General features: G+C 52.5%; 1 protein-coding gene across 1 annotated transcript; it reads right to left on the bottom strand.

The window, feature by feature from the left end:
- Positions 1 to 9,437: 9,437 nt before the first annotated feature.
- On the bottom strand, positions 9,438 to 12,631 carry CDX2 (caudal type homeobox 2). Its single transcript, XM_071433831.1, has 3 exons — positions 12,130 to 12,631; positions 9,812 to 9,957; positions 9,438 to 9,608 (listed from the first exon to the last, which is right to left on the bottom strand). Exons 1-3 carry the CDS (start codon positions 12,629 to 12,631, stop codon positions 9,438 to 9,440), a joined length of 819 nt encoding a protein of 272 aa, XP_071289932.1.

Genomic DNA, 12,631 nt, shown 5'->3' with positions numbered 1-12,631 from the left:
CTAGGCCATGGTCCAAAGCTAACTGCAGCCAATGGGACTGATTTGAATGGGTTTTGGACTAGATTCTTGAACAGCAGATGTAAAAGAGGATATCAGGGGTATGATGAGTGTGGAGAACTGAGGATAGAAAAGTGAGGAGGAGGCAGAGGGATTTGTTCAGCCATTCAAACATGGTTTATGTATGACATGTAAAGGCTTTATTTAGTGCCACCAGAGCTCTCCAGATGGTGCCACAGCCATTGGCGAGTTCTGCTCCATGAGGTCTTGTTTTACATGGCAGCACTGGCTGATGTCTTGTGTAGCAGTAGCAACAACTATCAGAAGAAAGGAAAAACACTGCAGAGGGAAGAAGACGGTGGAACTGTGCCTGATGCTGTTGTGATGCCTGGTGGGAATGGATGCTGAACTTCTTCAAACTCTTTATATCGATCCCTCGTGGCAGAAGCCCAGCGAGGGGAGGAAGGATGTGCCAAACTCCTCTCGTGGGGTCAGATGAAGACAGGAACACAGTTCGGGGGCGGGAACGCATTTCTCGTGGCGGGAATCCCTGCGGAGCCGCGAGGGGCCGGGGCCGCCGCCGCAGCGCCACCTGCGGGCCGCGCCGCGCCACTGCAGCCTTCCCTTCCCTCCTGTTGGAAGTCACAGCTACGGTCCCAGACCTTCCTGACGCAATCCCAGCGTGTCTCGATCCCGTTCCAGCCCCACAGCACAGAGATGCTGCAATGAGAACATTTTGGCTGTGAGGAAGCAGGCGGCAGTTCCCCACTGAAAGCCAGAGGCTTGGGTTGCCTTTGGTCAGCGTGCCAGCAGGTTGGCAGATGGGTGCTGGCAGCTGTCCTCATCCTGATGGTTCAGCTCTGCCAACTGCACAGGCACAATTCTGGGCACTGTCTGGGCAACAACATCAAGAATCAGTCCTGTGAGTCCAGCACAGCTGCAGCATCTACCCCAATCCTGCTGCTTTTGCCTTCCTGCTGAAGAAGCAAATGGAAAGGAGAAGATCTCCAGGGGCATTTCACTAGGAGTGTTCAAGTTTGCAGATATCCATGTCTTCTTACAAAAAACACAGGAAGGAATGCCTTTCTGGAATAGGCTCACACAATTGCAATGCCACTTAGGAATCTGAGTACACCCATAATTTGAGCATGCCTCAAGATCACTCCTCAGCACTGAACCCAGCTGTCACCAAATGCAGGTGACTTCTGTGTTACCCTCTAGAGCAGGTTGGCTGTATCTAAACCACATCCTGAAAACAGTCCATTGCTTGTCCTACCTCTAAATCTCCACCCAGAGGTTTCCTGGTGGAAGAAAGCCATCAGGTAAAAGCTGACCCAAGCCAACTGCTGGCTGTGGACCACACCAGCCATTTAATGGCCCTGCTGATGGAGCTGCAGGGCCCCGTAATATTTCCTGGCACTTTTCATTTTGTTGGGACAGATGTAGGAGTTCAGCCCTACCTTTGCTTATCAAATGGGCAACTTGACTGCAGCAAGGAAGATTTCTGTCACCCAAGCTGGTTCTGGATGACTCCAGAGAATTTCCAGGGGAGTTGATCTTGGCTTTGTGAGACAAGTACTCTTCTCGAGGAGTTTGATACCGCAGGATGCCAGAGCAGTGAGGATTTGGGAACCAGGCTGAGAACCTCCAAATCAGGACAGAATGGTTGAATTTGAAGAGCACTACTGAAGGCATCTGAGCACATGCTGATTTGGAAGAAAGCAGTCTTGTGTCTTTCATAATACAGCATATATAGAGTGTGATGTTCAGAAAGGAAAAGCAGATTGAGTGAGGTTAAACATTTAAGGTGAGATAAAACCACACTGCTGATTCCTTCAGCATGAATCATCATTTTGTGCTGACTGTGCTCCTAACACTTCATACTGGCCCTTGCTTTTTCTTGGACTGTCGGGAAGGGACCAGTGAGTTGAGCAGGTTGGGTGGGCAGGGAAGGGAGTGGCCTGGTGAGACACTGTGAGGAACCTGCCTGCAAAGGAGCAGTGGCTGCTGGGCTCTCATTCCTTCCTTCCGTGCTCTCCGTGGGCTCTGCCAGCTGCTGTGGTGCATTTACCTGTGTCCCTCTCTGCGGGCTCTCCCTTTGCTCTGGGCCTCAGAGCCCATCCCAGACCACAGGAACCTCCCTCATGGGGCACAGGCCAGGTTGGGGTGAGGGGTGCTGCTGCTTGCAGCAGCTGTGCCTGGGCCCTCTCTCAGCGGTACCACTGAGGGCATCCCCTGCCTCCAGGAGCCCTTGGCTCTGCAGCCCCAGATTCTTTCCCTTACCACAGCAGGAGCAATCTCCTTATCTCTGAGACAGGAAAATTCCTTATTTTCTCTCTTACCCTTCAATTTTGCTGTCTCTTGCATAAGGTGTCAGCAGCAGGGTATCTGTGTGACAGCAGCTCCCAGCCCACAGCCCATGTAGGAGCACTTTGCTACACCAAGAGGGAAGGAGGCAGGTTTCCAGGTGTCCATGGCAGTATGCCTTAGTCGGGATGTGCATTGGAGAAGGCTGAATCCACCCAGATTCAGGACCACCACAGACTCTGGTGGGCTGCTGGCCCCTGGCCTTGCCAGCCCCATCTGCTCCTGCTTGAGCAGCTGCCTTCCTTGGGCCATGAGGAAGTTTTCCTGCTCCAGCTCAGGAACATGTGCCCACAGGCAAGGAGATAACAAAGGGCATGTTTCACTGGCAGGAGCCCTGGCAGGGACCGAGCCTCTGAGGATGGAAAACACCTTTGGAGCTGAGATAGGAGATTGGTGAGGGAGTGACTGAGAGTGAAAGAGTAGGTCCAAAGTGTTGCTCTGGCCTTGGAAGAGCAGGATGTCAGTTACTGGGAACAGAAAAAGGATCATGTTTCTGGATTGAAGTCCTCGAGGAAGAAACACACTCCTGATAAGAGAAAGTCCCTTTTCTTCTGAGTCACTACATTCCTGGAAATAGTTGCGCAAGATGTTTTCAGAGACCCCTTTTCTGATCTCCATGGTTAGCTCTGTCTCCACCTCTATAGATACATACAGGCTTCTTGATGGGGAGGAAGGAAGATCTAAAAAAATTATGCTAATTTTTTTAGATCTTCTTTCTTCCCCATCAAGAAGCCTGAAAAACAGCATACACTTATGCACTTAATATATATGAAAAATGAGTGGTTTGATTATTCTCCAAATAGCACATTTGTATTACAAACTGGGAAAAAAATTCTTTGGTATTATGGATAGGAAGGGATTCTCACTAATGCAAATTCCATCTCACCTGAAATTTTACAAATAACAATGAAAAAAATCTCTAGAACAGGTGAGGGCTGGAATTTCCCTGAAACATAATCAAAAGCTCAAGTTATCTTTAAAGAGACCTCAGTAGTTAACTGTTGTACAGCTTTTTATATGACTTCCAACAATCTCCATGAAAGAATTAGCTCATTTTCAAACTGTGAAAAAAGGAAGAAAAATCTAGGATACTTATGCCTCTTGTCTCTTGCTTGATTTAGGAGTTTCAATGCCTTTGGAGGCTCAGAAGGCCTCTTGGTACCCATGTCTTGCCCATACTGCACTTGAGGTGCTGAAAAGCAGAATGGTCATCTTAAAAATCCTGAGACCCAGCTGGTTGTGGAGTGCCCTGAATCACGTACCTTGTTTCTGTTTGAATTCTGCATCAAGATGTTCTCCAAGGACTTAATTGCAAGCAAGCCTTTCTTGAAAGCCCTAACTGGTGACACTCAGGGAGGGAAGAGACCAAGCAAGTCTTGTAGCCCTAAGTGATCTTTCTTTTTGCATGGTCACACCATGACATGGAAAAATTAGACCACAAGCAGTCTCAGTTTCCTTGGCTGTAAGATTTTCTTGAATGCCAGCAGAGGAAGGGACAGAGTAGTGAGGAGCATCCCTTTCCAAAGAATGCAGGAGATAAGGCAGCTTTTCTCTCACAAAGGTCTTTGGGTCTATGCAAGTTATCTGTGGGCCGGGCTGCAACTCTGTGGAAGGCAGCAAGACGTGTCAGGGGAACAGGATCTGACTCAAAAGCAAAACTGCACGAGCTTGCGACAGCTGCCCAAAAATACCTGGGTGACTAAGGGAAGAAGAATGCTGAAAGCAGGGAAGTTTCAGGTGCTCTGTTTGGCTTGTTCTCTCCTTTTGGAATAGCACTAAAAGCAGTGGTTTTCCCCCAAATTCTGCCTGTTGCAGCTGAGGCACAGATGTTGCATTTGGCATCTTCCTAATTTTCTTCAGTCCAGCTCAAGTGCTAGGGATCGGCAGGTTGGAAACGAGCTGTCAGAAATTTAAACTAAAGGAGGCTGGATTTAGACTAGATACAAGGAATAATTTTTTACAGTTGGAGTGGTGAAACTGGAACATGTTTCCCAGAGAGGGCATGAAGGCCATGGATTGCCCAAAGATGTGGGAGATGCCCCATCCCTGGAAACATTCAAGGTCAGGTTGGATGGGGCTCTGAGCAGCCTGATCCATTTGAAGATGTCCCTGCTCATTGCAGGGCAGAAGGACCTAGGTGAGTTTTAAAGGTCCCTTCCAACCCACATTATTACATGGTTCTATAAAGCACACTTAAGAAAGGTAATGATGAGCTTCCCTCAGTTTGAAAAATTGAATCAAAACACCTACCTGGACCAATAGGTCAGGTATTACATTAAATGGATTATCTATTATACAGATTGCATTAGATATTATCTTAGCTGAGTTAGTGTTTTAATTAGAGGAAATTAGGAGCAATGAGAAAATTATTCATATCATTTACCAGTGGTTAACTGGTCTGGAGTCTAATGAATGCCACGGATTGGTATCTAGACATCTGTGTGAATGTGTAATGAGAATCATCCATGAGTTTTCATCCTCCATTTTCCTGTACCTACTTTGAAGCAGGAGGATCCAATGGTTGTCATCCCCAAACAGGTGATACCTTAATTTAGAAATACAGGGCTTGAAAGGGATTCCCAATCTCTAATTCCAGTCTCCTGGCAACAAACTGTTTGTTTTCATGAATAGCTCAAATTTTTCCTGTTTCTTTGCAAGTAACTCTCTGTTGCCCTCTTTGAAGAAGGGTAAGTTTGACTTCCGAATGTGTCAAAAACTGCTAATGTAACTGGGGCATTGCAGAAGCTGAGACTTTAATTAGAAGAAACTGTCTGTGTTCACCTGAGTCTCAGAATACGCAGTAGAGAAGGAAGCAGCCCTTCCTCATCGGCGAGGAGAGCAGGAACATCCTGCTCCCTCAAAGAGCTGTTCTGGAGCAATGCCCAGAAGGCTGCTAAGGCTTCTGGGGGAGTTTGTTCCCATCTGTCCCCAGAGGTTTCTGACAGTAACCAGAGCTGTTTTGCTGGGGTGATTCCTAGCATGCACCTCCTTGGCACTGACTCTGCTGGGTCAGGCCCCCCATGCCATGGCCTCTCCCTCCAGGGTGGCCTTGCTCTCTTGCTGAGCTGCCCCTGCAGCTGGGCTGCCCCCAACAGACTTGTGTCCTGCTGACTTTTGTTAACATTTACAAGCTGTTTGCTCCCTGGAAGGCCTCCAGTGCTGCTTCTCTGGCATCAGTTCAAGGTTTGCTTCCAGCTCTAGCTGCTCTAAACTTCTGCGCACAGTTCCACGCTTGTGTGGGGCCGAGGGAAAGTATTTGGTCATGAATTTTGGCTATGACACAGCAGAGCTGTGTCAACAGAATTGTAAGCTCCATTATTGCCTTTTCCACGCCAGCTGCTGATGGAGTAGCAAGGAGAAACCAATGGCCTCACACAGTCCTCTGGAGCCGTGGTTTCAGTCAGCCATAGCAAACCCCCCCCCTCAGTTTCTGAAGGATGGGCTCTGCAGGGATGTGTGTTTCTAACCCCTGCTTCATCCACAGATGGAAACAGCCTGGACAGAGGTCACTTGTGTGGGAAAAATGCTGGATGGAGAATGTGTCTCAAGTTGTTGCTTACTCCTAATGTAAGATCTTTATTTTTTTCTTTTTATAAAGCTTCCTGTCTTCATTCTGCAGATCCAGAGTGCTCAGTTGTCAGACTGAGGACATATAAAGTGCCCCTAAAGGATACTTCAGATCAGAGCAAGCAGACATTTGCTCTAGATGGCATCCAAGTCCTCCAAGGACCTTACTGTTCTTCCTGTGATGGGCTATGGCACATGTTCTCATCCCTTGCCCCAAACTCAAAGAGCTTTCTTAAGAAACTGGTATTGCCTAAGAGTTGATCCAAGAGAAGGAATACCAATTTGTTATTGTACAGTGATAGGAGCAGGAAAATCTGACAAGAGAGGGAGAGCAGGGAACTTCCAGCTTCTAACTTTGGGGCCAAACCTTCTGATTTCCTGGATTTTTCGTTCATGGACTCCTGCTCCAGCCCCTGTCTGGCAAGCAAGGTGCAGCAGCTCTGACCTGTTGAGCCCCACCAGTCTGGGTTGGCTGGCTGCTGAAGGACTGCATGGAGCTCCATGAGAATTGAAAACACCCATGGGCTGCTCTCCACAACCATCCCACCTTGACAAAGAGAGCTTCTGGTTCAATGTCATAGTTCAGCTATGGACTGATCCACGTGCCTGTAAATATATAAACTCAAATAAACAGGACACCCAGTTTGTTCCTTTTTACACTCCTTTATGGTGCGTGAGGAATATAAAGGAAGATGGCAGCTTGATGGTTTGCCTGCTTGGGGATGGGAGAGGGAACATATTTGAAACTGGAGTGGATATGATTTGCTTGGTTACTTGCTTCTTACACTCAGAAATCTGAGTTCTGTGTTGCCAGAGTAAAGAATTTGAGGAGAGCTCAGAAAATGCATGCTTGCTAATAGAAATCGAGAGATCTGGAATGGGGATGTTTAAAATGTGTCAGGTTTGTTGATGTATCTCTAATGAGCTTTTTGGAGAAAAAAACTTGTGTGGACATCAAACAGTTCACCTCAATGAGGGCAACTGTCTCAAAAGTCCTACAGGCAAGAAAGAAATTTTCACACTTTCAGCATTAAAAAACCCAACCTACAAAGCACACGACTGAAAGATTACAGGGACTGTCCCAAATGTTGCCATGCCTGGGCTGGTGCCAGAGGCAACTGTGTGCCACCACTGCAGCAAGGAGTCCTGGATTCTGCCAGTCCCGTGTCACCCCAGCCCCATTGGCATGGGTAAATGCCAACAAAACAACAGCAAGCAGCACCTCTTAAACCCTCAGATCCTTTGTGATTAATTTACTTATTGATGGTCTTTCATAACTCCGTGGTCATCTTTTTTTCTCACTGCCATTAATTATTCCTGGAAGCAAATAAAAGGGCCCACCGATATCTCTCCCTCCCACTCAGCACAGCCAGCTTTTCCTTAGGGAGAAAAAACTTGTGCTCATTTGCAGTGGGACAATGCCGACTTTTGAACCTCTAACCACTAAACAAACAAACCTTGCGCTCTGCTCCACAATCCAAACAGGCTTTATTGACAGGCGTATCGCAGCAACGCGCAGCAGCTCCGGCAGCAGCCGGGCCGGGATCAATGCTGCGGCGGGGGCGGCCCCGGCAGCCGCAGGACATCCTCCAAGGGCCGGCCCCGCCCGGGGCTGCTGCCGTCCCGGAGCCCTGTGCCGGGCACAGCACAGAGCGAGGAGAGGGCCATGGTGCCTGCAGAGCCCTTCCAGCCCGGGGAGCCCTGCTCTGCGCTGCAGCAGAGCCAAGAGCCTCGGTTCGGGTGCTGCTCAGCTTTGGCTGTCCCCAGCAGCTCCTCCAGAATGATCCAAGGACCCTTTAGAGTCACAGAAGGATGAATCTGGCTCCTGCCTCCCTCTGAACAGGAACAAACCATGGACATTGAACCCAGCAGGACATGCTCTGTGTCAGGCCCGTGTGCAATGAGCATTGCTGCTTTGGGGCTGCACCCGTGCTTCCTGGCCAGGCCCACTGCAGAGAGCGCATGAAATGCAGCAGGAAACCAGGCAGGTTCCTTGCACTGGAGCTGCTGCTCCCACCGTGATCTTCTCCCAGGCACAGGAGCCCTGGGTCAGGTTTTCATGGCCACATATCTGCTCTTGGACTGCCAGCCCCTGGCCCTGCAAGGCATGGAGCTGCATGCAGACAAAATGCAGCGCAGAGGCTTTGGGGCTGGTGCTTTCCATTTCCCCAAGTTCCCTTAGGCAGAGAGAGCTGCCTTGTCAGTAGGGTCAGTCTCTGACCAGACCATTCTCCCCAGGCAGTTCTGTAGATGCTGCCAGCATTTGCCTTTGGCTTTTAGCAAAAATATAAGAAAAGCTTCAACGAGGAAGAAACCAAAAGAAGGCAAATGGAATAACTGAAATAAATTTGATTACCAAAACTGAACAGCATGGGGCTAAATCCTGGGGAAGTCCATAATCCACAGAATGTGTTTGGGGCTGGACAGTGCTCCCAGCACCCCTGCTGGCTCCACACCCAGGCAATGGCACTGGCTGCAGTGTGGCTGCTCCAGCCTGGCCTCACTTCTCATCTGGACTTCTCCCATCCCTAAGTAAGAAGTACATATGGCAAACAGCCAGGGTGATTTGGCCAAATCAACTGGACTTTTCTAGTTTTCATATCTGCCTAAGTGAGTCTTTTGGCCTCTCTACCCTGATCCCCTCCATCTAGCCAGCATGTGGAAATGGGCCACAGCCTGTGCAAAGTAGGCTCTGATAGAGCACAGGGCTCTTCCAAGGATTTCTGCTTCTGGTGGAGCTGTGATGAAGCCTACATAGAGCTGATAAAATCAAGGGAACTTTGGAAAATCAACTGAGACGGCCCCTCCCTCCCCCCTCAACAAGGCAGAAATTGTAAGGATGTGAGAAACAGCACACAGTTTAACCGAAGGGACATTGCACATACAAACAAGGCTCCTCACTTCAGCATGACAGGACACCTTTTTCAGAAGAGATGAAATTCTTTCAATTTCTCTGCAGTGCAACTAATAAATCTGGATGGATGACTATCTGCACTGGATTTATGGGCTCTTTTACAAGTGCCTAACATTAAGCAATTCACTTCTGAACGTTTAAACAGTGCCTTATCTTGTCTGCTCTGACCCTCAGGGCAGAATGAACATTTTGCATATTCATGGTAGCAAGAAGAAAATAAAATAAAATATAAAATAAAAAACCATGTGCTTTAATAATTTTTTTCCTGCTAAAATTCATCATTAGCCCAACAACATTGCAAAGGTCTTTTGGACCGATCCCTGAGATATAACGGGGGTCGACTGGCAGGCAGCGCCCCCACTTTACCTAACAAATTCCAGGGTAAAAAAAAGCACCCAAACATAATAATAATATTAATAAAGCGATGGACACGCTTCCCCCGGACGACGAGACACAAACACTGTACACCTGTACACACGGCCGGCCCCGCGGGGCGGTGCAGTGCATTGGGGGGCCTCTCCCTCCGTGCCCCCGGCCCGGCCCGCTCCGCTGCGTCCTCCAGCAGTCCCTGCGCCGCTGTCCCCGGCCGCTGTCACTGCGGGGCGGCGGGGCCCAGCCCGGCGGCGCCCGCCCCCGCCGCGGGACCCTGCAAAGAGCCGCTGGGGCTGAGGGGCTCCGCGCCGCCGGGCTGCGCCTGCTGCTGCAGCTTCTTCTTGTTGATCTTCCTCTCCTTCGCACGCCTGTTCTGGAACCAGATTTTCACCTGCCAGGAGGTGGACAGGGGAATGAGGGGGGACAGCTCGCCGGGGATCTATCCCCCTCCCAGGGGCTCTCACCGAGAGCATCCCAATCCGAGCATCCCAACCCCGCTCATCCCAACCCCGCGCATCCCAACCCCGCGCATCCCGGCCCCGCGCAGCCCGGCCACACGTGGCGTGCACAGCGAGGGCCACTTTTGGGACAGACCTGTCTCTCCGACAGCCCCAGGTTGGAGGCCAGCTCCGCTTTTCTCCTGATGGTGATATAGCGGCTGTAGTGAAACTCCTTCTCCAGCTCCAGCCGCTGGTGGTCGGTGTACACGACGCGGTACTTGTCTTTCGTCCTGGTTTTAACTGCGGAGCACAAAGCCAGGGTTGAGAAAGTCAAAGCCAAAGGGCAGAGCTGAGCGCAGCCATTCCGTCTGCGGTGCAGAGCGATCAGGAGCGGTCCTATCCCCCCCTCCCGGGCTTGCTGCTCGCCTCCCCCTGCCCTGGGCTGTGCTGAGCGCAGCAGAGGAGAGGAGACATCCCGCAGTTCCTTGGGGACATGGGACATCAATGCCAGGCATGCCGGCGGGCGCAGAGCTCCCAGCCCCGGTTGGCAGCCCTGGCCCTACCGTGCAGCCCTGCCTCGCACAGGGACACCTTCACTGTGCACTTGTCGGCTTTTGGTTTTGTTTTGCCTTCCCTAGCGACAACAAACTTTTTATAGAGAAAGAGGAAAAGGGAAAGAAAGAAAGAAAAGGCCCGTTGAGGGCACGGTGATTTCGTTTCTAAACGAGAAACAGCCGTCTAAGGGGGGAGTATCGGGAGCGGCTGCGGGGAACCACTCGTGAAGCGGCCAGCTCCCCCTTTTCTGTTACGGCACGGGGGCTACAGGCATTTCTTGGGAAGCCTGGAAGTGTGACGTACAACTTCAGAGCTCAGAAAAACCCAACAACCCAAGCCAACAAACAAACAAAAAAACCCCAAACCAAACCAAACACCGAAACCCAAGGGAATCCGAAGGCGATGCCAGCTAGCAGCCGGTGAGAGTGCATCGCCGCAGCCGCCTGACCTCCTTTTTCCCGAGGGTTTCTTGTTTGACTGGTTGTGTCCCCGGCCCTCCCGTTCCCCAGGGAGCCGAGGCGGGGAGTCTCTGCCCCCAAGGTGCTTAATGGCTAGCAGGCTGACTTTGTTCAGGTAAACTCTCTGCAAACCACAACAAAAGCACCCTGTAAAGATACAAGCCTGATCAGAGAAAACTCCCCAGAGCCAGTGAATAGGGAACACAATCCCAAACAATGCAGGACAAGGAGATCTTATCAAAGAAAAACCCTTCTCAAAGCCTTAATGACAGCCACATTCTGTTTGAATTACCACTACTGAACAAATGGCGGCAGGCGCTTTCATCCCCCCAGCTCTGCACATTAACATAAACACTGGCTCCAAAGGCAGAATTTGAATGGAGACAAGGGACCGGCCACCACCGCACAAGCCCAAACTGTGGGAACACCACGGGCTGCTGCGGGAAGCGCGGTGGGCCTGTAAGAGTTCCACCGGCACCCGGGACGTGGCAGTGCCAGCGGCCGGCACCGGGGCACCGAGGCTTTTCCCCCGGGGCGCGGCGGCCACGGGCGCAGCCGGGACTCCCGCACCGCTCCGCTCCGACCGGGACACCCCCGCCGGCCCTGCCGTCGGTCACGCAAGGCAGGGGATGAGAGGGGAATGCCATAAGTCATTATGCACTGCGAAAGTCGTCATCCATTCCCGGCCACTATATACAAATATTCGAAAAAAATTAAAATAAAGAAAAGAAAGAAAAAATAGGAAAAGAGGAGATAGTAGCAGTGGAAGGCGTATATCAAAGCGCGGGACACGCATGTCCCCTGGCAGATGCACGGTGGGTATGAAAGAGAGGGTCTCCGGGGGTATTAACATCACAAGGGAGCGCGGCGCCAGCTACGGCCTGACCCGGGAGGGCACGCCCTCGCACGGCCCGGCCCGGCCCGGCCCGGCCGGGGGCACGGCACGGCCCGCAGGGATCGGGCTGGCAAGTGGCCGCCGCTGTCGCTCGGGAGGCCTGGCCGCACGGAGACCTTAATAAAGGGCAGGCGCCCAGTGACTCAGAAACAAATGCGGAGCGACACCGGCCGATGATTTATATGACTATAATTGGTTATAAAAATCTTCTAAGTGGCTATAAGCAGGAGAGCGGAGCAGTGGCAGGAAGAGCCAGCGTTTCCTCGGGATCCGGACCATTCCACCCTACTCCGCCGGAGCGCACCCCCGGGCACCGAGCCCCGGGCCCGGCAGCGGCTGCTCGCCGGCCGAGCGCCGGCCCGGCACCCAGCACTGAGGTGGACGGGCTGTCGGTAGAGCCCGGCAGCCCTGTTCTCCCGAGGACCGACCCTCGGGAGGGCTTGTTTAGGGGAGCTCTCCCCGAGAAAAGGCTTTGCCGAGCTGCCCGGTGAAACGGCAGCCCGCCGCCCCGGGGGAGTCGTCGGTGGGGCAGCCCTGGCCCGCCCGGCCCCGGCCCGCACTTACCCTGGCTGCTTAGCGGGGGCTGCGCCGGCTTCCTCATCCACTCGCAGAGGCCGCGGCGCTGCCCACCGGGGGAGAGCGGCTCGGGGGCGGCGCTGGCGGCGGCGCCGGCGGCGTTGAGGGGCTGCACGACCCCGGCGGAGCAGTGGGGCGCGGGGCCGGCGTGGTGGTGGGCGTGCGGGTGGTGGTGGTGGTGGTGGTAGTCGGCGGGGCTGTAGGCCATGGGGGCGGCGGGGGAGCCCCCGTTGAGGCCGTGGACGGCGCCGGCGGCCGGCGGCGCCCCTTGGCCATAGGTGCCCCAGTCGTCGCGGAGCGGGGCGGCGTAGGGCGCGGGCCAGGCCGGCCCGGGGGACTGGGCGCCGTCGAGGTTCACATGGTACCCGCCGTAGTCCGCGTACTGCGGGGCACCCACGAAGTTCTGCGCCGCCAGGTTAAGGCCCCCCGAGTGGCGCACCGGGCCGGGGTACATGGGCCCGTCCTTCTCCAGGAGGTAGCTCACGTACAT

Source organism: Agelaius tricolor, unplaced genomic scaffold (genome assembly GCF_023055355.1).
Source record: "Agelaius tricolor isolate 1412-34295 unplaced genomic scaffold, bAgeTri1.0.p SCAF_9, whole genome shotgun sequence".
Classification (NCBI taxonomy): Eukaryota; Metazoa; Chordata; class Aves; order Passeriformes; family Icteridae; genus Agelaius; species Agelaius tricolor.
Note: the sequence above shows the minus strand (reverse complement) of the source record. Positions and strands in the feature narration are given on the sequence as shown.

Bases quoted from the DNA above. Each gene is read 5' to 3' on its own strand.
- CDX2 (XM_071433831.1), bottom strand. From the start codon at position 12,631: ATGTACGTGAGCTACCTCCTGGAGAAGGACGGGCCCATGTACCCCGGC. The intron at 9,958-12,129 runs GTAAGTGCGGGC...TGTGCTCCGCAG, and splicing joins GCCCCCGCTAAGCAGCCAGG to TTAAAACCAGGACGAAAGAC. The intron at 9,609-9,811 runs GTCTGTCCCAAA...ACCTCCTGGCAG, and splicing joins TGGGGCTGTCGGAGAGACAG to GTGAAAATCTGGTTCCAGAA.